Here is a 26,892-nt window from a genome sequence, read left to right as displayed (position 1 = left end):
CCAGCCTTCAGTATCCAAAACAGGAATGCAAAAGGAGTTGTTGAGGATGGGGAGCAATGGCTTTGGAAGCTCCAAGGCATTTCCCCATTCTAGACTAACATTTCTCAGCTCAGGTCATGATTACACCTGGCAAAATTAGAAAGCATTCACCCTTATAGCCTCCTCTCTCCTCATATGCTCCCTGCTTTAACAGGGTTTCATTTCTGGAAGCCTTCAAACCATGCTAGCCAGTGCTCCCCCACAGAAACCTGAAGAGATGAGAGTTGGGCTGCCCGGCCTCCCAGGGAGTCTGACTTCCTTACTACTGAGATGAATCAAAGAGGATTAACACAGCAGGTGCTTTACTGGAGAGTGGGAGGGAAAACAAAACAAAACACACTGAAACAACAGCCTACGTGCACAAATAAGAGATCAGCTCCTCTTCTGGGTGAGGAACTGCTAAAACAGATGGCTCATAGCCCCTTCTCCTTTAGAACCACTTCATTTTGAGTTGCTGGATTTAAAGACATCAAGTCCCAGAGCCCAAACGCTTCCCTTCACTCTGATGGTGTGTCTGGAAGGGGATCTTACTGATCCAGATGTGACCTCTGTAAGGTTGTGATGTCTTCTCTACCCTGGTCATCCCACAAAACACCAGCTCCACCATTAAGGTCCATTAGTCATATTCATGTCTTGCCCTATATGAGCCATTTTCCAGCGGTCTTTACATCTCCATCTCCATAGGACAGCTGAAGCCAAGGCTGCTGCCCCATAAATTCATGTTAATAGCTCATTGCAAATATATATAATTACTTAATTCCCTCAACTGGGTAAAACAGATACTTTTTCACATGAGTCATCAAAGCAGCACACTGATGAACTGACCACGGAAATGACCTACATCTTTGACCTTTTTCTCCCTCTTTTGATGGAAAGCGAGCAGCTTTTCACTGTTCCAAGCTCTCTCCAAGCCAGGGCTCTCCAGGACGCCAGCAACACAGCATCCCCTGCCTGTTTTAGACAGCATGAGACACACTGACTCAGGTCAACTACAACCCCACAGACAATAAATGCAGATAAAGGGAACGGATAATAGCTTGTGCAAGTGAAAGGAACACAATGTGTAGATGTATCTAGTGCTAAAAGTCAAACTTTTTGTCATTTTTCCATCAGAATCATAAAATCCTTTTTGGCTCTGGAAAATACTTCAGAATTTGGCCTTTTCTTCCCTTGGCAGCAAAAGCAATGAGGAAATGCATGCTAAAACTTGAGGGAGAGAAATAAAGCTGAAGATGGGGGGGTTGGAGCTTGATGACCCTTGAGGTCCCTTCCAACCCCAACCCATTCTATGATCCTATGAAAAACAGAAACTGAAACAACCACAAGCAGCTTAAAGATGGGAGCAGCTTGGTGCCTCACCCAGCATGAAATACAGGGATCTCTTTCCTGAGGCCTCCAAACCATCCCTACAACTGCAGCCACCAGAAAATACCAACTGTCTGCTGCTTTCTCTGCATGAGCTGTTAGGCCAAGGATGGGATGAGGCATGTTGAGTCCAACATCACTGGAACAGCTTCAGAAACTGCCAAACATCCTACCCACGAGGTCTCTAAAGAGCTCACTGCGTTTTCCCTGCAAACCACCCACATTTGGGCTTTCAGCTGCAAAAAATGTCACTGAGACAGCTGCTAAAAATTACACTTATGTCATTCACAGGGACTGAGAGACGCGTACAAACTGTCGTTACCTCCTAAATCCCATTTCAGCTCTTCTGAAGCCCTCCACGAGAAGCAGAGCTTTCCTTCCTATAGCAGCAGTTCTGCCTCTCCATAATCAGAGGCCACCCCAAGAAACAAGTCATGGATATTTGCCGTGATTATTTCTGAAATCCAAGAACAACAAGCAAAATTAAGAGAAGGTGATGCAGAGGGTCAACGTCCAACAGATACTTTGGCTCATAAGAAAATAAACACTATATGCTAAATAAAAAGCCTAGAAATAATAAAGCATGTAAGATTTTCTGAGCTCTCTCTCAATAAAGGTTGTGAAGAAATTCCATCTGTAAGTGTTTGGGACAGAGTGGAACAAAACTAGATTGATAACTACATCAGAAAGCATTATCCACCCCCAAGGTGAGTTCAGCCCCATTTACTGCCTCTCACTTGGAGAAGGGTGACCAACAAATGAAAGTATCAGATATGGAGTTCATAGGTTCTTATTTAACTTTCACATCACAGACATACATACATAACACTTAAAACTGCTGGCTGGTGACCTTCTGGAGTGAGTAAATGGCGAGAGGAGCCACACGTAAGAACCAGAGTGGGTCTGTCCAGAAGTACCATTTCACATTTGATATTGAATACATCTTCAAATTACACAACCAAAAGAAATGCTACTTATTTCCAATATTTGTTTTCCAGAAAAGAAGTGACCTTTCCCCTCCTAAGCGATTATAGCTTGACAGAGTTTGCATTAATTCATTAAAAATCTGCTGGATGAAGCCAAGCATTAAAGCCAACTAGTTTCCTAAAACCTCTGCTAACAAATTACTTGGATAATCACCAGAAGCCCGAGCCCAACCCCTTTTCTGTTCTTTTCTCACCAAAAAACATCTGGTGTACGTTAATGGTTGGTCTGTTATCGACGGCAAGATTTGTTCTAGTAGACAACCTGAAGAACAACATCATCAATAATTAAAAGGCCGAATGCCAATGAACAGTTGTCAATACAGAATTAAATCAACACACTACCAGATGTTTCCTAGTGATAAGAGAGCTGGCACTATTTGAAGTGGCTCTTTCGAAAGCTTTAATTTTATTGAACAACATCATTCCATGAGACATGGTTTGGGGTTTTACTTTTTAACAAAGAGAGAAGTGGAGTGTGGCATGGCATTTAATATCTGGCTGAGATTTAAAACGCACACTCCTTATGAAGTATGACATTTTATACCTGAAACCACAGGAACATTTCCCACATTTAAGTGGTAGAGGAAAATTCTTCAAATTAGAATTGAACTTTATACCTTCTAATTCTGCTCCAGTCCTCCTCCTCCACGCGCTGTGCTCAGGCCTGATGAACACGCTGGTGCTATATCAAAGTCTAATAGACTTGACTACTGACAAAACCCTATCACTTAGCCTTGAAGTAAGCAGCAAACCTCCTGTAGATGGTGGTTAATGCTAGCTGGCAAACAGCTCAGAGGCTCATCACACAACTAAATGAACTGGCCCCACTGCCTTACTGGCAGCGTCATTTCTCCTAGATATCAGAGCACACATTGCTGTGAGCTAGAACTCAGTCCTGGAGCTGGGTATAGCCTCCATGGTGCAGGGGAATGCTGTCCAGAGCCCCTTCACACCATCAGAGCCAAAAGAGAAACCAAACCTCTACCTGCATGAAAGCCTGGACCAACAGTTCCCCGGGCTTGACCGTAAGAGATCCTACTTCTCATTTTGCAGGCTCACAGCTGCGCCACGCAGCTGAATGACAGCCAGGTCCACATCTGGGGGCAATCCCCACTGGACACACAGCCACCACCTCTTCCAAGAGGGGTTCTCTGTTGAGCCCTCTGCAGCTGGGAATTCATCAGTGCTTAGGGCAGGACTGCAGGGGAAGGTGGCTGTGGCATTCAGCAACACGCATCCTCCCAGCACTCCTTCCCAGCCCCAGCCTCACCCAAGGCCCCTTCCACCACCCTTCACATCGTTGAAAAATGCCTTTTTGACCATATCCCATCGTGATGCACGCTCCCCGGGGCAACAACATGCACGAAAGCACTCCTCCCTCAGCACTGCACCCCGAGGCACAATCCAGAGCTCTGGAAACGCTTTGAAATAGGAGTTGCAAAGGCATAACATTTTTTTCTATTATGTTCCTCACTTCACGTTAAGCCTCTACTCAATAAGAGACAGGTGTACTAAGCTCTTTGCCAGAGACCTGAATTTAGAGGAACAAGGCCCTCTGTTTTTAAGTTACCCTCCCGTAAGCTCACTAGTCGCCTATTAAGCTTCTAATAAAAGGTTTTTTTCTTTGAAAAAAATGATGGCACCTAGTTTCCAAGGCAGCAGAATTTTTAAGCTTGCATTTGCAAGAGCCTAAGGAATTACTGATGCCAAAAAGAATGCGCCGTAGAAAAACCATCACCTATCCCTGCCGGGTAGATTAAATAACACAGCTTTATGTTTTAATGCGGCGTGATGGGGACAAGCAAGTCTCTATCAACACTGCGTGAAAATACACAACGAGTGGAATAACAGCTACAAATCCCTTTAATCTCTGGTAGGAACCAGAGGTATCAGCCAGCTGCCTGGAGGAATTGCTGGAGAAGCATGATTCCAAACTGGAAAAGACTGAGACACTTCACAGCGCTGACTGATTGTCGATGCTCGGATGGACTTCAATGGCAGCTCAGTACGCACCCAGATCTCTCCTGCAGAAATGGATCAGAGAGGAGGACCTGCCCTACCCCAGAAGGCTCCCAGCTCACACGACATGAAGGAAGCTGGGAAAGAGGCATAAAACATGAAAGCAGGCTGCGGCAGCTCCAGGGGAAGAGACAAGATGGGAGATGAAGGAAGGAAAGGGAGAAGAAAGCCTGGAGAAGGGGATGGGGAGCAGCTGAGACAGCCCCAGGTGGAGATACAGCCACAGCAGAAGATACACCTCGGGGCAATCATTTGAGGAAAGCACTGTCAGAACAGCCCAGGCAAACCTGTGCCATTTCACTTCAAATGTTCACATGAAAGCTCAAGGATTCAATAGCAAATCTACAGCAAAACAGAATATCTCACATACAGAATATCTCAATCCCTCTCATCACAAACGTGTATTTTCTTACCCTAAATCAATAATTTACTCTCAGCTGAATGCTACTCTCATCAGCTACAAAGCTAAAAGCTTCACACCTTTAAGTCTTAAGCACATGCAATGGGTTGCACAGCTATTAATTTAAGAAGCTATCTTTGAGCAGCACTTTGTGGAGCACAAGAACTAAAGCCATTTCCTATTAGGACTCTGGTTCTTGAACTTACTTATTGAATCATAAGTGCTTTTTTACTTTCTCTTGGAGACCTGGGAACCAAGCAAAATAATGGAAGGTATTTTGAGGCCGATGGGAAAAGGTATATTCCTTAGGGGTTATGGCCAAATCACTCCTTAAAACCACATGCACTTATGGAAACGGTACTGCAGGGACTCTGTGGGTAAAACCCTTGGCTGAAAAAAATAGCTCAGCAAAAAAGCTCCGTCCAAATGCCCACGTTAATGGCAATGAAAACATAAGGTTCCCATCCAGACCAGTGACCTTGATGAAGGCGCTCAATGAGAGCAAAGCACTCTCAAAGTCATTGCTGTGGAGAATTCCCAACCTGCAAGTGGGTGACAATCCAAGACAGTCAAAAGGCAGATTTCTGATGGAAATCACACCAGCATGAAGAACTGCATTCAAATGGACACTGCTAATTACAAACTGATTTTACACAACCCCTAACAGAATGAATAAATAAATAAGGAAAAGAAGAAACAGGAACCAAACCACCAAAACCAAGAGACAGGCACAGCCATCGCTCTGCCCGAACACCAATATGTCTTAGAGGCCTTTTATTACCACCTTGGTTCTTTAAGGCTTACATTTCCAAGCTTTTCTCCAAAACCAGAGGAGCGAGGAACTTGATTTAAAAAAAAAACCCTATAGCCAAGATTGTCACCTAATTATATGAGCGAGGGCTTCAAGAAGAAAGAAAAAAGAAAAGAAGTAAAGGAACACAGACATGCAGAGATTTATGGCCAAAAACGTGCTTTCTGGCAAATGCTCATTGTCCCAAGCTTCTTTCTCTTTTCGTTCCCCACCCGCTCCATGGAGGAGTGCATTTTTTGCCCCCAAAATGATGTTCTGTAATCATCTCTTCCCAGCTTTTCTCCCCCACCCCCCTTAAAGGAGGCAGCCTTTAATGTCCTGTAATGGATGCTCCTCATTCTGTATACATGCAATAAATTAAAACCCAACTACTTTTTTTTCCTCCCCCAAAGACTCCAGCTTCACCACCATGCGAGCAGCTTGAGCCATTGTCTGCAAGGAAATGAAACAGCTGTACAGCTCTCACCGCCAGCTTCTTACAACACCAAGGCTCCCAAATGATGTCTGTGATGTTACAGCATTGCAGTGTGCCACTGAACCATGGAATAGCTGGGGCTGGAAGGGATTCTTAAAGGTCATCTGTGATGAGCAGCGTTACCTACAGCTCTAACAGGTGTTCAGAGCCACATCCAGCCACTGAGAGCACCAGTAGGTGTGTGGTGTGGGGGTGGTTTGGGATGTTTTGGGGTATGGGTTTTTCTGTTTGTTATGGTCAATTTTAGCAGTAAGTCAACAGAAAGCCACTAGAGATGCTTGAATGCAACTGGGAAAAAAGTATATTATCGGGGAAGAGCAAGGCGAGGAAAAGAGATGGAGATAAAGGGGAAAAAGAGAAAAAACGAAGAGAGAAGGAAAACGACAGAAAGCATAAAGAGAAAAGCGAAGAAAGGAAACGGAGGATTAAGAACACAACAACGGCCCCGTCCCCAGGGCCGCCCCACGCCCCGGCCAGGCCGCGTCCCGCCTCCACGGCAACGGCGTGGCCGCGGCGGAGCACCGCATCCACAGCACTGAGCCCTGGGAGCGGCCGGCATGTCGCAGGAGTGAGTAACACGGGGACGTGGAAGGCGTGGGGAGCTTCGGTAACTGGGGCAAAGGGAATTAAAGGGAAGCCAACAGTTACTTGCCGAGCGGTGGAAGCAGGAATAGCCGCCATGTCACCCCATCCAACACAGGGGTAGGCACACCGGTAAGCCACAGCCGAGCCTGCAGTATATCAATGCTGTACAGCCACACCCTGCACAAGGCTTTTCCATGAGTCTGAGGCCGACATCTGGAGAAACAGCTGCTGCAACACAGAGAGGAGCTGCACATGTCTCGTGCAGGCAGTTGGACGTGCTGGATCATAGCACAGGGCAGTTGTCCTGCATGCACTGCATCTCCGAGGACACACCAGCACAGCATTGCATTGCACACAGCTCTCACAGAGAGGGTTTCAGCATTGCCACCCTCCAGGCACTGTGAGTTTAGTATTTTAATGGAGGTGTGGTCTGCAGCTCATGGAAGCACATTGTTCCCTTGCATTATAATAAGCTTTACATCAAGTTATAGGCAGGACACTCACAGCACTCAGCTGTGTTCTCTTAGGGCCTGTGTGCTCCATCAGCCAGCTAAAAGGAAAGTTGGCACGTGCAGACATGCTTGACATTTTATAAGCACAGTTGTAGCACTCAGGAGAAAGCGTGCCCATTCCATCTGCTGTAAGGTTGATTAAGAAGCAATGCATCCCACTTCCTAAAGTACTTCAAGCCCCAGCATTTGCATACAGATGTACATTTTGTTCCAGATCCTGAACAGGGAGATTTGCATAGATGTTATTGTGTTTGTGTTTTCCTGCTGTGTTTCCTCCTCCTTTATGAATTTGCTTACCATTTAGTTGACCGGTAGGATCTTGACCTCAACTTGCCCTAACAGCCCCAGTCTAGACATGTTCAAAGCTGAGCCCTGGCACCGCTCCCATTCGTACCAGGCTTTAACCGGCTGTAAGACATTTGCCACTGCCACCGAGGAGCTTTAAACAATCAAAAAGCTTTAAACATTTAATCCCACCTCACAAATAGAACTTCTACATAAAGCCAGTGGTTAAATATTAATCTAAGACATTTGAGAGTCGCCACTTGCACTTCTGACGAGTGACATGTTTTATATTACACCCCCAAAGCTCAGCTAAAGACTATTAAGGTTGCAAAACCAAGAAGTGAAAAGGTAAAAGAAAGTCAGAGCAACTTTTCACCCCCTTTTTCCCCTCCACTTTAGGCGGTTACACTATGATGCTGCTTCTCATTCTGTGATCACATCCTATTCTCTCCCCGCTGGGCCCAAGGCTCATTCAGCGATTGGGCTGTTGTTGAACATCTCTTTTTTTCCCCTCCGTTCACCCTGTGGCCCCCCCAGGCCGTATTCTTCACATTCCATTCAAGCACCACAATTATTAACTTCCCCCGGGCATTCCTATCGTGTTCTCTCGCAAACATCCACAGATTCATCTTCACCCCTTTTTCCACCCCTGGTGAGCATCAATGTGTCATTCCCCTTATATTAAAGCAGGAGAAAAAGAAGACAGAATCAAAACGATCATAACTAAGACTCAAAGCTACAACTCCTTCCCATGCCTCCCTTCATCTGTAATGAGCAGGCAGGGTAAGATCTCATGTGTTGCTCAGACATTTTCCCCTTTGGGAAAAAGTATTGTCAGTGGAAATATCCCAGCAGCGCTTGTGCCAGAAAACAGTTGAAAGAAGAGGCCACAATTACCAAGAAACCAAGGAGACAGCATTAACTTCAAATGAGCACAGAGCTTAGCAGAGGTAGAGCAGCACCCAGACAGAGCACCTGTGCTTTCTGCATGAAACCATAGGCAGCTGGATAGACCTTTCCTTTGATCCTGTTTTCTTAGTATTAATAGAGAAATAAACTTCATTGCCACACCAGTAAGCTGTGGTGTGGGCATAAGCTGCCTTGAGCTTTAGGTCTGTGCTTTAGTTCCCCAAATATGTGATGCTGTACAACATCCTGGCTAGGGGAAGCAAGCTGAAGGTGTCTAGCAGCATCATCCTTACCACCAGCTAAGGATTTTGGCACAATTATTGGGCTGTCATTGTATTAGGAGCAAGGCCTGACCAGGTTCCATTCCGTGAACCAGCACTGCTCCAGACCACAAGCTAAATGCTTGTAAAGCAGGAATCGACTCCAACAACATTCAAACCTATTTCTTTTCATTCTTACAGGCCATGCTGATCTCTGTTTCTGTCCTATAACCTGAGCAGGTTGTCTTGGGGGAGCAGGCACTCTGCTGATGAGAACAGACCAACAGTCAGCTCAAGTCTGGTGCTTTTTAGATGGAGAAAAGCAAAGCAGCTGCATTTGTGTGAGCCTTTCTTCCTCTGGGGGCCTCACTTTCCCTTCCAACCTTTGTCTCCTGTTTCTTTATTTTTACAAATGCTGCAGGGCAGGGTTTCCCTGCCTCCTGTTTGCCCAGGGTTTAGCACAATGGCTGGCCTGTCAAGCCTCAAGCATCTACAGGGGACCTGAGGGCTGGCCCCTGCACACACTTCCTTGTTGCTTGGCCCACATCTCAGTCGCCTGCAGCCCTGCACGGACACCGTGACGCTGCACACCTACATTCATTTGAGTTGGAAGGGACCTTTAAAGGCCATCTGGTCCAACTCCCCTGCAATGAACAGGGACACCTACAGCTCCATCAGGTGCTCAGAGCCCCATCCAGCCTGACCTTGAGTGTCTCCAAGGCATCCATCACCTCTCTGGGCAACATTGCTCCTGTGCCTCACTACCCTTATTGCAAAAAACCTCATTCAACCTAAATCCCCCCTCTTTTAGTCTAATCTAAAACCATTTCCCTTCCCTTTTTCAGCAGGGCTGTGCTCCATCCTCACACCCCTCAGCTTGCACTATAGCAGGGGTTGCCACAACCCAGGTGCAAGGCTTTTCATTTGGGTTTGCTGAACCTCGTGATGTTCACCTGTGCCCACTGCTCAGCCTATCCAGGTCTCTCTGGATGGCATCCCATCCCTCTGACACATTATGCACGTTATGGGGGTAGCTGCGTCAAACACCTTACTAAAGTCCACATCAGCAGCTCTTCCCTTGTCCATGGATGCAGTTAAACATCCTGCTGGTTTGATCCATTCTGTGGTGGCCACAAGTTGGTGCTCAGAGGAACCCTGCTCCTGAAGTTCTGCTGGTCCTTCCTGCATTCCCTTTTATATACAGGACAGTCTCACCTTTACGAGAGCTGACATTCAAGTTATTTGAAGCATCTATGCTGCTGTTGAAAACACATCATCTAAAATAGCCAGAACAACACTCAGTATAATCAAACAAGGGAGCTTCTATGTTAGGCAGAGAGAGACACTGGTTCAGAGTTGTTTCCCTTCCATCTCTTTACATTTGGCCATCTATCAGAAAAATACAGCAGTACTATACTGTGCATTTCCATGGTTGGATCTAAAGCTATTTCTACCCTCAAAGGACAGCCTAGAAAAGCCAGGTATCAAGGAAGCCTGGGTGCAGCTCATACACGAGTCCATAAGCCAACAGCTTGGAGCACAAACTGTACCGTGTCCTGGAGTAACAGAAAGCGCTCCCTTTGACTGCTAAATAAGAACAGGACAACTTAAGGGGGGGAGAAATAAAACCTCACAAAGGCAACCCCACTGATGCCAGATTCCAGTCCTGGCTCCAGAGTGGACTGAGGACAGTCTGCATGCTCAGCACAAATCCTTCCAGGAGGCTGTGCTTAAAGTCTCAAAACCAGTTTAAGGCAAGCAGGCAGGCTAATCTTTGCTGTACTAAGCACCAGCAGATTTTTCTTATTTATAAGAGATGGGTCAAACAGACACATGAAGTTATAAGGCCCTGGAATATTAAAATGGGGCAATGCAAAGTCTTATTTCTAAGCTTCATTTGAGATGCAGATCAGGCTTCATTTGGAGCAGAAGTGGAGCTTGTGCTAGAAGTCATGCTACAGCAAAGGAGTGTTCTTACCTACTTGTGTTACACCCTGTTTCTACTTTGTGGGAGTAAAAAGAAGGGATTCTGGCTGGGAGGAAAGGCCTGACCTTCCCTCTGAGCTGCCAGAAAGTGCTCTGGGGGCTCTGGAGTTAAGTCACTTAATGTGCTTTTTCCTCATCCCATTACAGCGTTCCTTATTTCCCCCACAGCACTCCTATTTTGTAGTTGCTATGACAATTTGCAGCATTACTTTCCTCTACACAGACTATACACAGAGATCAAGAGAGAGACTTCTTTTCTTGGTTTTAAAACTTATGCCTCAAGTAGGAAAACTACAATCAGTGCTGCTGATGACCTGTATGAGCGGGCTAGTTAGATGCTCTAATCCATCTTTGAAGCAGTGTTGTCCTCATACACATATATAGCTCGCAACCTAGCAGACCCTCAAGGTGAACCAGTAACGGTAAACAAAAAGCCAGCGCACCCGAGGCTGTGTTGTATTCCCCCTTCAGCATGTGGAAGCAATTTGAGGGAGTTTACAGCTTAATGCAGAAAGAAACTGAGCAAACAGGGAAAGATTCAAACAGGAGTTTCAGGATCACATACGGTCTGATTAAGAGACAAGAAGAGTGAGTCCTGTCCTTTGCTTTTAATGCATCATCCTGAGGACGTGCATTACTTCTTTATGCTACTCTTGAGCACATTTGTCACTTAGCAAAACGTGGCTGTTAAGGGATAGTACAAATGCACACTCTCTTCAGACGCTCCTCCAAAATTGAGCTGCTCCTCGAGAGCCAAGTCCTCCAAAAAAGGGCTATAAACACCACACACATCTGATCCTTCAAACAAGCCCAGAAGGGCTTCCATTCCATCTCTAGTAAAACCTGAGGTAACTATTTTAACCCTGCTTTGGGGAGGAGAAACAACTGGCTGTATGTGTGCCCTCTGGATTCTAGTAAGGGCCATGCAAAGAGACACTCAACCCACATTTCTACTGGCAGCACCCAGCCATGGAGCATCTGCTGTAACCAGGCAGCTGACTAACCACACAGGGGCTCCAGGGCCAGACCCTCCAGGGGTGTAAAGTCACCCTGACAGCAACAGCTTGATAGAAACTATCCACTTACCACAGCTGAAGATTTAGCAGTTCCACATCTGCCCTTCAATGCTTCATTTCAGAGCCTGGCTCCTCCTTTTGCCCACATTTTCTCATCAACACTGATAAAAGCTGCAAACACAACTTTCATAGTTCTACTATTAGGCTCGTAGCAGTGTGCTCACAGTCATCTTAATGCTTATCTGATAAGCAAACGCTTTATGGAAACAATTATGTCCTATTTGTATTGCCTTACATTAACATTCTCCAAAGGGCTACAGCTCTCTTCCCCCAACCTCCATCAAGAAGGCATTCAAAACAGAAAAAGAAACTGGATATTAGCTGGCTCAGCAGGGGGAATCACTCCACATTCTTTGTGTAATTTGGAGTGGACAATTACAGAATCAGTTGTTGTTTCAGCACAAACCTGCTGCCTCTATGCAATAAGCTGCATTAGAAAGGCTCTATCCTGAAGATACCCACTGTCCATAAAGAAGCATAGACAGCCTACAGAGCCAAGCTTTCTCAAAGATTTATAACCTTCCCACTATCAAGTTGCCTGTGGATAGGCAAAAGCTAAGCAAGTACAATACCACGTTGTTTCCTTCTGTGCTAATGACTCTCATCAATATACACCCTTCCATCTACTGGCTTCAGAGACAGCACACAAAACTCCCATTGACCGACCGACCAACCAACCAAGCCACGAGGTCAAACCTAATGGTGCTCTTGTTTGTGGCCAGCTTGGCCAATCTGCTGGTTTTATTTTGTTTATCTCCCACACCTGGGTTAATTGCTGCAATTCAGCGATTCACTTGCTGCTATGGGATGTAAATGAAGCAGGGAAAAAAGGAAGGGGAAAGACCTGGGTGGGCTACAGAGGCAGTAGGAAAAGCAGGACCAGCTGCATCCTGCACGAACGCAGGTCAGCTGAAAAGTATAGTTTGCACTTGAAAAAGTTAACGGAGCAAATTCAGTAGCAGAGGTGGGATTGTTGATGTTTTTGCTGACTGCTCTGGTGTGTCCTGGCAGCTCTGTCAGCATCCTGGCTATGCTGCATGCTCATGTTCTAAGCAAATGAGCCTGTGGGCTGAAGCACCGTCCTGTCACCCCTCCGTCTCTCCTGCAGTGGAAGTGGGTCATTCTGTACTCTGAGGTTGGGAATGATAAGATCAGCTGATAGAGCTCCAACTTAGGCATTTATTATCAAGCACAAGAAAAGTTAACAGCTGCCCAGCTTGTCAGAATGAATACACAAGTGCTGTTCAGAACAGCAAGAGCCCTGCTCTGAAAGCTCACTTAATGAAGGCAGAGTGTTTTGTTTTCAGGCTACTCTGTGAGGCTCTTAGAGCTGCAAGCAGTGGCCAGGTTGAGCACGTGGATGGGTCTAGATTTAACCATTGAGCTCAAGCAGCCTTATTTCTAGGCCTAAGAAACAAGTCAGCTTTCTCTCTTAGAAGAGAATTTGTGAAGCAGAACAGGACCATATATATATTAATAATAAGTGAAGTGAATCATTCTTCACTTCTGAAATAGCACATGCAGATACACTCTTGTGTTGGCACCAATGCAGCCCTTTCCCTTTAGAAATATAATGGTTTGCAATACCAGGCGTGTAGAGTCCTGGCTAACTGTTATGTCTCATTAAGAGTGTCCTCTTTTCTATCAGCACATACAATAAGATATGGACAAATGTCCAGAAAGACCTTGACACCCAACTCCAGACAGAGAGAGAACAGTTCCTCCAGGCGGAGAGTGACCATGTGAAAGCATTCAGGATACTGGCAGCTTTCTACATCAACTACCTGCAGATCTTCCATCACCTGGAGGAGGCCCACAGCCACATCATCCACCAGCAAAAAAAGGCAGCCATTCGGCAAGTGCTGGATGGTGTGATTGGCCGGATCCTGGAGCTGAAGAAAGAGATGGTGGGGCTGGAGATCTCGGAGTTTCATTACATTGATAACGTCATTGAAGATCTAAAGCTTCTCCCGGTACGTCTACCTTGGTTATAAAGCAAAATCTTGAGGTTGTGCTCTAACAGCAGCGTGAGAAATGAGCTGTTAACAGATAGTTACTTCTCTCGCAGACAGCTCCATCTATTGTCACATTTAGGTACCACTGGTAACAGCTCTCCAAAGGAAAAAGAGCTGAAGCTTCAAGCACAGCTGCTTTTTGGATCTATAACTTGAGATAAATTGCCTCCTATATAGCATTATACTGAGATACGCAGCCATAATACTGTTTGAAACTGAATCTAGTACATGCCAAGCACAAATTCAAATCCCTGTGCCCCACCTTCATTTTAGGAAGGCATGAAGTGACTAGCTATTACAAAAATAAAAGTACAAATAAAATGAAAAGAGCTGAAGACATTTTGTACTACGTATCCTCTCCTTTTTGCTGTATTGCTAAGGAGAGGCAGGGCCAAGTTTCACCTTCCTCTGATTTCTGTACGGTTGCCTTCCAGCACTCAGTGACTCCGTTTACTAGAGTAATTATAAAGGTATTTGGATGCACACAACCCATGTGGAGCTGGGTGTTGGCTAAAAGGCTGCAAATTTGACACAAGGATAAACATCTTAAGTCCGATCTGTCAGTGTTGGGCCTCAAAAAGAGATTACGAAGAGAAGCTGTCTCTGTACTCCCTGCCCCTGTCAGTCTCAGTATTATGGCTTGGAATTCATCATTCAGTAAAAGTCACAGCCCAGAATTAGTAACTATTAAAGCCCAGGTCAGCTACCAGAGCATCTCCCCATCCCTGCACTGAGTCGTAGTATTGAAGGGCATTCAGACAAACCACTCACTGTGGGCAGCCTGGTCTGGTGACTGGTGACCCTGCCCACAGCAGGGGGTTGAAACTCGATGATCTTTGAGGTCCTTTTCAACACAGGCCATTCTGTCATTCAATACAATACGAAGAACAGGTTATGCCACAGCAGCATCTTCGCTTCTGGGGGCATTTCTGTCTGCCTGTCCACCTCTTGTGGGAGAAGAGCTGGTAGAAATGCGAATTGGTTACATCTTCTTAATGATGGAAATGAATTAAGACAACCTCTTCTAATCAGGCCTGATTGTGAGCAGTAACTGAGATATCCCAGTCGCTGGCAGCATAAAAATACCTGAAGGCAAACTGAATTATATGCTTTGGTTCCTTGTAATGGTTCCAAAAAATGCAGGAGAACTGATCTATTTTTCATGCTGATTAAAAAAAGAAGTGGGATGATCACACAGCCAGAGGTATTCAATTCCACGGAAATCATGTTTAAATTACTGGCAGCCCTGCCAAATGTTTTAACAGTTTCATAATATAATTGAGCCATTATAGAAAGAAAGATTTCTGGTCTGCTATGGTTCAGAAACCGGGCTGATTTATTTGTTGTTGTTGAATTAGGCCTTAAGTAATTGCAAAGTAACAGCTCGGCAGCTGTAACAGAGGTCAAGTTTCCTAACACTCCAAAAGAATTCAATAATCTCACTCCAATTTAATTGCTTTGTAAAGGTGTGCAGCTAATAAGCAAGATGATTTTCACTCAGTTTTAAAAAGCACCTCACAACTATTTCTCCCTATAGCAAGACACAGAAATACCTATCCCAAAATACTTCATTAAAGAGAACCTGGAAGGCTTGCAGCTGAGAGAGAAAACCCTGGATGAGATTTTGTTGAGTGCTGGATTGGAAACAGAGGTAAGCGTGCCATATACCTCCATAATAAAGTGCTTAACTTCTGTAGCTTATAGCCATGCATGTCTGAACATGAGCCATTGAAGTAAGAAGTACTTTTACAGTAGTTAAGTCTATTTGCAGACGAGGCTCAAACTGAAGGTAGCACTGAGTTTTCCAGCCTAATAATACCCAGTCACATCTTGAGCCTAAGACTTAAGAACTGAACTGACCCTGCATATGCAAGCGTCAGAGAAAGGCTAGTGCTTGGGCCAAGTTTAGTAGGTGCTTTATTTACCTAGTTAATTCTCATCACATAATCAGTCCTGCTGAAATCAAGGTGGGCTTCAGTTTTACTGAGCCAGGGTTTCTGGCTGGAATGGGCAAAACTCAGTCAGCACAACTGCTAGCATTCAGTTGTTTATAACCTCCGAACAATGACTGCAGTCTCTTCTGTCCTGCCATCGAGCCGCAGCTGCTTGGAGGAGTAGAAAATTGGGTTTTGGCAGAGCAGAAGTCATTATGGAGAAGTACATGAGGGCTCCGGTAAAGACTGCTGTGGATTTGATATACTTTTGACCTCTTGGAAATGGCACGCTGCCTGCAAGCAGCCCTCTCACCTCCTGAAATCAACAACTGGGCTGCTGTGTCTGCAGACTGAGGTTTGTAGATGCTGCAGCCATAAGAGGCGGTCCTGATCAGACCCACAGCCAACGAAACCTCCACTGTAATTGTGCTGCTGGGGGAAGTCTGCTTCCCTGCTGGGTATGTGGTAGCATTGATCCCACAGAGAGAGACCAAGGGAAGGTTCCCAGGGACAGAAAGAAGCAGTCTGCAGAGGCAGAACACAGGCTCTCTGCTAGATTACTTTAATGGGCAGTTGCAGCCCTGCTGGCCTCCACAGTATGAGTAAATTCTGTAATGGTCTGATGTTGGTATGTGGAGATCCTCTGTTCCAGCACATTACTTCTTGGAGCCTTTTTGTTTCGCACAGTTCTGTTCTCATCCCTTTTCAGCATGGCAGCCATTAACAGGTGAGACTTTCCAGCACACAGCCAGCTCACCTGGAAGCACCAGGCTCTGGGCAGGGTCCAGGTCCCCTTTGCCAGGATGTCACAACCACATTCAATAAACATGAAGAAAACAATCTCTTACGAACCCAGTACAAATCCCATGCCTTGTGCTGTATGTACTCAGGTTCCATCTCTGCTGCGACTGTTGGAAGGCTGTCAGCACTTCTGTATGCATCATAGCAAGCCACGTACACTCAGGAAATCCTGACTGCTGTGCAGCAGAGCACCGTGCTGCTGAGTGTCTGTGGCAGCCCCATTTCAAACAGCTGAGAGTACATGCAGAACTGTGGAGTTTTATCAGAGGAGATGGGTTTATCAGAGGAATCTGCTCCGCAGACCATTTGCTCTGCTGTCTATTTCCTCTGAAAAAGTCGTATAGTGAGCTCCACGCAATAGCAGTGAGCGTGAACTGTCTGCAATATAGGGATTAATGTCAGGGAAGGATAGTAATTCAGCCTTTCCTTGGGGAACATGAGGCACTGACGAGTTCTCAGGAGTGAGAAGGAGTTCTCTCCAGTGCCCTGTTCTGACACACAGTTTTCCTAAGCCAGACCTTCTCACCAGGTCTGGTTGGCTCATATGAGCCTGTCCTTTCATTCAGCAAAAGAGGTAAAGATCCAGCGTCCAGACATTGCACAGCCCAAGGAGTTTTCTTTTACTGGGAGAAAGCAATATGGTTCTTCATGCCTTTTTTTCCCCCAAATGGATAATGCTTAGCAGGTTGCATAAACCATTTGTGTTTCCCACTATGGCATCAGGGGTTCCTCGCTGGTCAGGGGTGTGCTCCAGAGCATCTGTTTTGTTTTCCATCCATTCCTTCTGCTATGCCCAGCTTTGCCATCTTCCTACCTGGGATGCTATAGAAGGGACAGCAGCATGTCAGGTTCACTTTCTCCTTAAGATCCTCTGAAAAACTGTCTCTCGAGATAGCAAATTCCAAAAATACCACATGATAGCCCTGAAAGAAGAGTCTTGGCTGTTTGGAGCAGAGATGTTTTGTCTTAGAAGTTTTCCACTGAAGGTTAATTCACTGTCTCATTTGCTAACTGAGTTAGGCAGTTAACAAAACCTCTCTGCTTTGTCCTTTCCTGTTTGGCTATGCTGCTGAAGAAACCTGTCGAGGCCATGGCATTTGAAGATGCCATTAAAACGATCCAGGTTGCAGAGCGGGCTCGCCAAGGCCGGCGTCGAGCATTATACATGAAGCAAATCTACCTTAAAGAGCAGAGAAAAAGACAAACAAAAGTTCAGGAACAGGCTGGTCCAAATCCAGATGACGCTGCGACTCTCATACAAAAGGTGAGACCTTTGATGTAACGAGAATTCTGCTGAGAGCGGGGGACAATATGTTTTATTAAGAACAGCAGTAGAAAGAGCAACACAGCTCATAGGGTGGGAAACACTCTGAATAGATTGCTCTCAGGGTGTTTAGCAAGGTGAAATACATCATTTAAGCCACTTAAAAAAAGGAGACATAACCCTAGAGGTGAGATCAATGGACACAGTCTTGCTCTGACGGTGCAGGATGACTCTATAACCTACATGTTGTTTTTCTGCTCTGATTTGTATGACCTCGATTGCTCTTTCTGGCATCACCTTGAAATCCAGTGCCTTTTCCTGTGGTCTCTGGGGAAAGAGTTCATTTCATATCTTGAGAAAAACGAGAATGGGATATCGCTGCTAAATTCCAGATAAATTCCTTCTGCATGAGTAATTTGGAATCATTCAGCCTGATGAGAACAGGAATTCACACTAAGTCCTTAAACACTTTCTGAGCCCTGATGCTGTTATGCCAAAAGATAGATATGCCAATGTGAAGGGATAACAAACTTAGGAGTTTCTTTTTTAAAGAATATAGCAGCTGCTAACCTGTTAAGGAGCAATAGTTTCAATTGTATACTGTGCTTTTCCTTCCTCTATTTGTTTTTTTCCTCTGTCTGCTGTGGCAAAGGAAGCTGTAACAAGGCCCATTTATCTCATTAGAGTTTTGTTTACAATTCAGGTTTGGAGAGGATATATCCAGCGCAAGAAAACAGAGAAAATGAGAGAAGAGGAAATGATATTTCTGGGGATGGTAAGTGGTGCTGTCTGGAGAATATAAAGTACCGTAGCCTGTTTGTTCCTCAGACTTTTGTAATTTAACAGAAGAAATTAATTTCTATGAGTCTTCCTTTTTAAAAGGAGTCTCCAAGGAATACAGAACTAAACAGAAATGATAGATGGCTCAGAAGTACCTCAATTTGTCTTAAGCTGCATGCTCTTGTGCTATGTGTACATAGTGCAACGTATAGGGCAGAAGGGGACAGTCTATAGTTTGCCCCAAGAATGTGATGCAGGCATGACAGAGGAAGGGAATTCTATTAACAGTTTTTAATTCAGACTGCCAAGACAGTTGAAGAAGAATTAAAAGAGCGGTGTCTTCTCACAACCCTTTGCAACCCAATGTGTGTTTATGGCAGGAGAAGGGAAAGGGACATTAGAATTACCATATTGCAATGTCAGTGTAGAAACAGAGAACCTAAATATTGCAAAAGTATAGGGAAGTCTGCGGTCAGGAAGGTTGCACAGGGTGAAAGTGAAATGAAAGTGCCCCTACTGACAAGGCAGACAGAGGGAGGAATCTCCCCAAACCCAGAACTCACATCTCCTCCCACCAACACCTTCCTTCCAACAACTACTTTAGGAGGATAAACTGTTTACCTTGACCACCCAACTCTTTGGGTGCTTTCATGAGGTGCTAGCACATGGCAAGCCTTGCAGCTCTCTTCAGTTCCAGCTACGGTGGTACATCCCTTGTTTCAAGTCCAAGTGAAGCTGCTTCTGGGCACCTGCATTGCAGAGGATCCATCTTTGCTTTACCTTTGGTTTGTTTACCAAATTCAATAGAGATAAAATGTTATGGATTATTGCCTTTCATATCTGCTAGTCATTAACAGTAAGCATGGCCAGCATAGGTAAACAGAGCTTGCCTGCCGATTCTGCCTCTCTTTAAGACAAAAAGATTAAGTGGCATAGACTAAATGTTCAGAATGTACTGAAAATATATTAGACAATATGCCCTCTTCAGAACAAGGGGTCATTTCCTATCAAATCCTATAACAGCCAAGCACTCCTCTCACGGTGGCCAATGGAAGGAGTAACGGATCACAAGAGTATAAATAGCCACCTACTGTATTTTATGGGAAGGAAGATCTATTTGATCATAGGGATGAAGGGAATTCAAACCGAACACATGGACTGAATTCATTTCCTGACCTCCAGTTAGGAGCAAGAGAATTGATGTTTTCAGTTCTGCCCTCAGACTCATTACTCTTTATCAAGTAAAAAAAAATCAAAGTAAGCAGGGAAGGAGGGGAGGAATACCTCTAAATAAAAATAATCTGTTCGTATTTCTGGTATTTTTATATTTCCTCGTTGTGTTTCCCTTTTACTTTTCATACCACATTCCCATCCATGCTCTCCAAAGGAAGTGAACGGCAAGAAAGCATGGGTTCACACTGATAGATAGGCAGTGAGCTCCAAAGGTCAAGTCTCTTTGATGCATGATCATGTCAGCCCTCTAAAAAATGACCACAGATCTTCATGTGTAAATATGTTGAATTTGCTTTTCTAATGCTGCATGACAGAGATAAATTAGAAGATCTAGCCATCCATTACTCCAAGTCCATCCCAAAGGAGACCTGACTTTCACTACAATAAATATCATTTCTCTTGTAATTGCAGTTATTTCAAAAATATGGGTGGTGCTTTACAAAAACAGCGAGACCAATTGAAGTTCTGAATAATGATTTGTGGAAAAATTCAGTCACGTTCATCTCTAAAGCCTGGAAATATGTATGACAAAGATAGTTCAATCTTTCGCCTTTAACTCGGTGCTATTTTCTTTACTGTCACCTTACCTCAGAAAAAAATTTATGTTTGTTTTCTGGAATTTGATTCTATTTCTTTTGCTCGATGACAGAGTAGAAGTCTGTGTTCCAGAGATTTTTCTTGGCTCACAAGTAAGGCCTCATTATTATTATTATTTATTAAAGCCTAATTGCAGAAACAGCATGATTCCCTCAGCACATGTTTTTCTAAATCTCCGATAAATCACAATTTGCAATACCAGTTTAATTTGGAAAGAGAAGCAAGCCTCACTAAAAGCACATATATCTTGATAACTGTATCCTGCCCTATTTCCTGATCTTCCTGACATTGCTGCCATATTGCTGTTAACTATCAGCCCCAGTACCGCCAGCCATAACCAATGCTGCAAACCAAGTCCTTAAGTCACACTGCCTACATGGATGCTGCAAGACACATTGTCTTATAGAATCATAGAATCACCAAGGTTGGAAAAGACCTAAAAGATCATCCAGTCCAACCATTCACCTATTACCAATAGCTCCCACTAAACCATGTCCCCCAACACAGCATCCAATCATTTCTTATGTCTTGAAGACATTCATATGTTCTCCAAACCAACCTGTATTTTCTTGCTCTAATTTACCATTGATGGCCAAAGTAGTGCGCCATAGTGGTGGCTTTGGAACTGGTATATACTTCCACTTATTTGGTTTTGGCTCGTAAACTTCCTGTTGCTAAGCACCGCAGTTAAGGAATCATCATAGAATCATAGAGTAAAGGATATGTGATTGTTCCATTTTGTAGCAGCACTCATGTGAGCACAAGTAATCAACCCCACTGGAGCCAAGTGCTCCACATGCTTAGGCCATTTATAGGACGTTGGATGCCTGATCTAGTGGTTGGCGACTCTGCACATGGCAGGGGGGTTGAAACTAGATGATCATTGTGTTCCTTTTCAACCTAGGCCATTCTATGATTCTATGCTTTGGGCATGCACACACATAAGCTCCTTGTCATCTCAGACACACACCTACTGATGTACACAGCTTTCACACTGTTCTGTTCCATCATTTCAGCCTTTACTGTGGCACAGTAGCTCAACGTTTGCTTATCTGTGATTTTCCCATAAAACATATCCACTGCTCTTCCTCCTTCTATATCCTTCATATATGAACGGACCAATGTAGTCTTAAATAACTGTTTTCTCCTGCTTACCTCTTTTAAGCATACCCTAATTTAGGCATGTTGTCTTGGCTAATGCTTTTATTTATATCTGAGAAAAGAGTCTGCCAAACACATTGCTTGTACTTTGAATTCCTGATAAATATAATTCATTTCATCCAGTTAGAAACAACTCAGTGTTTCCCGGAATAGCTTTCAGTGTAAATATTCAAGCCTGTGGCTAAATAAATATTATATGGCACTGGACAAAGTGCAAGTTCCATAAATACATAAAATTTGAAATATTTCTTCAGTTCCTGGAAGAAGGCAAACACCAGGCCTGTTTTTGTCAGGCTTTAGATTACAATGATTTTTGTTACGCTTGCATCCTAGAGGATGCTTAAGTGTCAGCAAAAGCTTTTGTTATTTAGCCAGGCATGCAGATACATCTAAAAGAGTGACAACTAATCTGTCTAACAGAGCAGGCAAGCAAGAATCCCACTGAATAATTTGGCTTTCATTGATTGGAGTCACACTGCCTTTCAGAGTCCACAACATACTTGCCAGTTTTAATAGAAGTTTGACAGCATGCCCAAGTAAATCTAAATTATCTAAATAAACATAACCATAATTACATAAACTTATATGGCCATGAATATAAATGGCTTTTTACCACTTCTGATTCTTTCTGAGCTTATGGAAACATGTCACATGTCAATATTTATTTATAGATTGCATAAATCTATGAAGCAGCCTTTTTCAATATTTTTCTAACAAGACCTCTTACTACAAATGCTTTGTTTGAATGCATATGACAATTACTTTAATTGGGAAAGCCATTGGAGTGAATCGTATAGTAGGGAAGCTTTAATGAATGCAATATATTTTGTTCAGTCGTTCCTCTTTTGCGCCTAATTTAGGAATTCAGCCATATAATTGATGTGGCTATCACTATTTGTGTAGCATGGAACCTATATGAACACGGTCTGCAACAGACAAGAGGCCTCTTCAAAACACATCCTTCCTGCAGCCAGACAAAGCAAGAAAACAAGAAAGGAAGGACACAGCTAACTTATCTATTAAGCTTCCACAGAGCATTTGGATCACGGCTTAAAATTCAGCAGGATAAATTAGTGAAGAACAAGACCCCAGCTGCTTAGGTAGACTATTCTTTTCTTCTGCTAGTAATGAATTTGAACTACTACTCCATGTAGTTCAGATGCAAAAATCTTGCTTTCAATGCAACAAAATGCTACTCAATCACCGCATCTATTGAAAGATTAGAGTCTTGGACAATGCTGTCTGTAGCAAAACAATTAGTGAAAAAGTCCCTTAAAACCACGCAAAGCATCTTTCAGCTGTGCTGTTTCAGATCTAAGAAAAGAAACCATCCTAAATTAAGTACCCAGTAATAAAAGCTGCAGTAAATCCACCTTTCAGGCATGTTATGAGCGTTAGCCTTGAAACATGAAATGGAATGTATTTATTTCACTGGAAAGAAGACTATCTTTCCTTGTAAGTGCAGTTGTAATGGAACAATTGAAGAGCAGTTAGTTCCACAGTATGGGGCCTCCTAGATGTAGAACTCTAGCCTTAAGCGTGTTCAGCCAGCCTGCACACCTCTAAGTGTTTTATAATGAACAATAAAGCAGTCTGTGTTGGGAAAAGTTGTTGAGCTGACTAAGCAGAAAGGCAGACATTTCAAGCTAGGAAAGAATGATCTATGCAATTGGGCTCCGAAGTGTGAAGGAGAGCATGCACAGAGGCTTTCATCACATCGGCTTACCTGGAATGCGCAGGGAACTGCTCCTTCCTTCTGCTGGCGGGTCTTTCAGTTTGGTAAAACCTACACGCTCTCTGTAGAGGAGAAGGGGAGAAGGAATAAAGAGCAGAAGATCAAACAGCTCTCTCATCAGTGTGCTTGTGACTGATGAGTTGGAAATAAAATTCTCTTTTAGACTAACGTCCATTTTGCCTTATTAATTTGAACAAGGATTTTAAAGACAAAGCCCATCAAACATTAGATAAGCATTTTAAGTTAATGGACCATGTAGTCCTATTTTCCCAGAAACTCAGGAATCTTCCTATTATGCCCTATTTTCACAGCAACATCAATTATTAATATGTATACTTCTGCTGACAGAGGACCGCACTAAAAATGTGAGTTTCGTTATCCAGTTCTGGGTCATTAACTGTGAAAAGCTTGTAAATATAATGGTTTATTCACATGGGAAGCCTTCATTAAGATGCATTATTCTACAACCGATGTGGCAGCATTGCATTATCAAGTTCACTGTCTCCATCTAATATTTGTAATTTGTTTCTAAATGAGTCGCTGTTTGCAGGGCAAGTTAACAAATTTGAATTTCACATGGCCAAAGAAATTTCTTAAAGATGGGAAAATGCTTCTTCCCCCAAGGAAAAGCTATTTATTAGTGTCTCACTATAGAATGCCTCCCTTTGATTCAGAAGCAGAAACATTAGAGGCGCTGAGAGAAGTGATGTTAGAAATAAATTGCCTTTTGTCTTCCTTAACGTGCACATTAAGTATAGAGAGCTGCAAAGCTGCCCTCATCAAACGGTCTCATTACAACACTTTAGAATTCCAGACCAAGTATATGGGCACATGGAAAGCAGATCTGCAATGCTGCAAGGCACAGGTCAAAGACTGGTCATCAGGAAGACACCGCTGATGGAGCTGTTTGAAGCCACCCTCTCGCACTGACCGTCTATCTTGGCACAGTTTCTGCCCTTTCAGTACCTATTTCTTCCATCATTGATGGACAAGTATTTTTCAGACATATATCCTTCTGAAATCTGAGTTCTGTCATCAAGGAGCAGACTCCACTGTCTCTGCCTCCCTCTGAAGACCCAAAAGTGTCTGAAAGATGGTTTAAGCTCCCACCTTTTGCAGTTGCCTCCTCACAGCTGGGAATAGGGATGGCTCAAACTCTGGAGAGGTTTAGGGCGACGTATACTTCTGTGATTGGCAAACGAACTGTGGTCAAAAGAAAGTAAGCTTGGCACGTTTTCTTTCTTTCATTTCAAAGCAAGAATATGGAAACCGTGTTCTCTCACACACAGGCTCCCGGCTGGACTTGGTTTTCTTTCCTTGATTTGAGTCTATCTGACATAAGAAAAAAAAAGCTTTTCTATGAAAACACACTGCAAATGCACAACAGATGGCAGAGAACTGACAGCTAAAACAATGGTACAATTACATCATTTTTAAACTGATATCATCTGGACATCTTGTTATATCTCTTCAGCAGCTCCTGCAGCTGGAGTCTCTGTTGAATTCACTCCAATTTTATCTATTTCACCTTCTGGTTAGGATGTAGATAAGACTCTAACAGTGATTCGGTTTCTTGGTCTTCCACACCCTGATGTACTCTTGGATCAGTTCTTACAGGTCAAGGAAGCAGTTTTTAAGATATTATCAATTTTACTTCTTCGCCCACATGTATGTAAGTTCTTTTGATGTTTCCTCGTGTGTCAGCGCCTTTCCCCTCCTGTTACTAAGTGAAATGGATACTTTTCCTATTCTCATCTTTCTGTCAGTCCTTCAGTCCATTTGCATACCCCACCAGCTGGAGTTTGCTTGGGAAGATCTGGAGAGACACCAAGTTCAGTTCAGCTTTTGTTGACATAACTGCATTGATTTCAGAGTAACTGAAGGAAGAGTCAGGCCAGTTGTATGTTCACCTGTAAAATTACCCTTAAAATCAGATAGCTGTGGCATGATTTCCTCTCAACTGCTCAGCACTTTCCTCCTCTTCCCCTAGAACAGAAGCCAGCTCGTGGTTCTTGACATGCGTAAGCCTCCCAGTCTTCACTCATAAACACAGTGCACTGCATATGTTCTCCATTAGACTGCCATGAGTCCTTCAGGACTCATTTGTCATGACCAGATCTGCTCTTCTTTCCATGCTCTCCCTCACCCATCTGATTCGATGTGTGCTGTTTCCAGAGCTCTGCACTACGGGAGGACCCCCAGTGGGCAACTGGATGTCCATCACGAGGTCTGCTTCAAAGGGTGACATTTGTTATGACTGTCCCTCTCTATCACTCCCCACAACAACTTGCCTGCCAGAATTGACTCCCACTCAGATCAATGCATCTCTTTGTACCTGCCATGTTACACTATCTCGTTGGCTCCTTTCCAGCCCATAGCCTCCTCCCCATGAACCCAACTCATCTGCCTGCCTAGGTCTGAGCTGGCTCCACTCTCCCAGCAATGGAAGCAATCAAGCAGCAGCACATTTCACATCAGCAGCCTTTTCGTCCATGTAAATAAACTCCTTTCCATGTGAGCGGCGAACATACCCCAATTTAGAAAATACTAACAACAACAAAAGAATAGGACTGGAAGAAAAGACGGCTGAATGAGAATGAGGCCTTATTAACCTTCCTGTTCTTTAATGAGCTATTGAAGATGGAGACAAGGCAGATAGAGGCCTCACATAGATTTTGGAGACTAGAGCATGTTCTGTAGCTCTGCTGCCACCAGCATCTGAGTTTGCTAGTTTAGAGCTAGCTGGACTGTGTCCACACCAGCTGCATGGCTTTGGACCCAAGCACAGGTGTGGTCTGTATTAGTTCACTATGAGATAAGAATCCCCTGCTTCTGGTCTTGCTCACTTGGGCATGTTCTTGCCAGTTCAAAAAAGCTCTTACCTCATCTGACTTTGGCACCGATGGAAGACGTAGGCAGTAAACTTGCAGTGACGAGCAGCTAGATATCAAAGGCTCCTTCCAGGCTGACTGGAGAGCAGATGAGAAGAGAAGCTGAGTGAAGGAGAGACTCAGAGGTGGATGAGAACGGATGCTCTCCTGTCTGTGCTGCTGCTTGACTATCCTGCTCAACACACTGTTCCATGCTTGCCCACCTCTTCCCTTGCGATGGCTCTGGCTCTCAGCTGCCTCTTTGGTTGACTGATTCACCTCATTATAATGAAAGAGAATTAACCTGGGGGAGAGAAAAGATAAAGGAGATTATTTCCCATTTCTTAGAGAGCTGGTCTGGTTCACTGCAAGGTCAGCTGAGCGCCAGAGCCCAAAAAGGAGAAGGCAGGGGCCGCATAGCCAGCAGATAGGGGGAAGGGGGAACTGGCCCTTTCCAGTGCCAACCAGCTGTTCATTCAATGAATCACCTCATGAAAATTCACTCTTAAGAGTTCAGATAACTCATACAGAGAAGCCTGTCTTTCTCCACCACCTGCAAATCAGATTAAAACTGGGGATACCTTTGTGCCTCTTGCACTGAATTGCCTCAGCCTGATCATTGGTTCTGCTTCTTCCAGTCTCACTCCCAAAGGAGACAGGACAGGACAGGATCACCCAGCAGGACACCTCCAGCATTCACCACAGCTACCTTTGCTCATGGAAATACTGTTTGAGTCCCTTTCTTTCATTTCCAGATTCCTTTCCCTTATCCACATTCTTCTCACATATCTTCA

General features: G+C 44.1%; 1 protein-coding gene and 1 long non-coding RNA gene across 3 annotated transcripts in view; one reads left to right on the top strand and one right to left on the bottom strand.

The window, feature by feature from the left end:
• The first annotated feature begins 6,554 nt into the window (after positions 1–6,554).
• IQCA1 (IQ motif containing with AAA domain 1) overlaps positions 6,555–26,892 on the top strand; it is an 82,010-nt gene continuing 61,672 nt past the window's right edge. Inside the window, exons 1-5 of the mRNA XM_015867813.2 lie at positions 6,555–6,663; positions 13,357–13,681; positions 15,261–15,374; positions 17,534–17,722; positions 18,426–18,497. Of these exons, the coding sequence (XP_015723299.1) occupies positions 6,653–6,663; positions 13,357–13,681; positions 15,261–15,374; positions 17,534–17,722; positions 18,426–18,497 (711 nt within the window). The 5' untranslated portion in view covers positions 6,555–6,652. The remainder of the gene's footprint in view (positions 6,664–13,356; positions 13,682–15,260; positions 15,375–17,533; positions 17,723–18,425; positions 18,498–26,892) is intronic.
• Positions 18,976–26,892, bottom strand: part of LOC116653675 — a 61,254-nt gene continuing 53,337 nt past the window's right edge. The window contains exons 2-5 of one of the 2 annotated variants that reach the window (XR_004307948.1): positions 26,111–26,402; positions 24,339–25,138; positions 23,220–23,290; positions 18,976–19,251 (exon numbers count right to left, since the gene is read on the bottom strand). This is a non-coding gene — a long non-coding RNA (uncharacterized LOC116653675). The remainder of the gene's footprint in view (positions 19,252–23,219; positions 23,291–24,338; positions 25,139–26,110; positions 26,403–26,892) is intronic. The other variant, XR_004307949.1, reaches the window with a different exon arrangement.

This window comes from Coturnix japonica, chromosome 7 (genome assembly GCF_001577835.2).
Source record: "Coturnix japonica isolate 7356 chromosome 7, Coturnix japonica 2.1, whole genome shotgun sequence".
In the NCBI taxonomy this organism is placed as follows: domain Eukaryota; kingdom Metazoa; phylum Chordata; class Aves; order Galliformes; family Phasianidae; genus Coturnix; species Coturnix japonica.
This window is presented reverse-complemented; position numbering and strand designations above follow the sequence as displayed.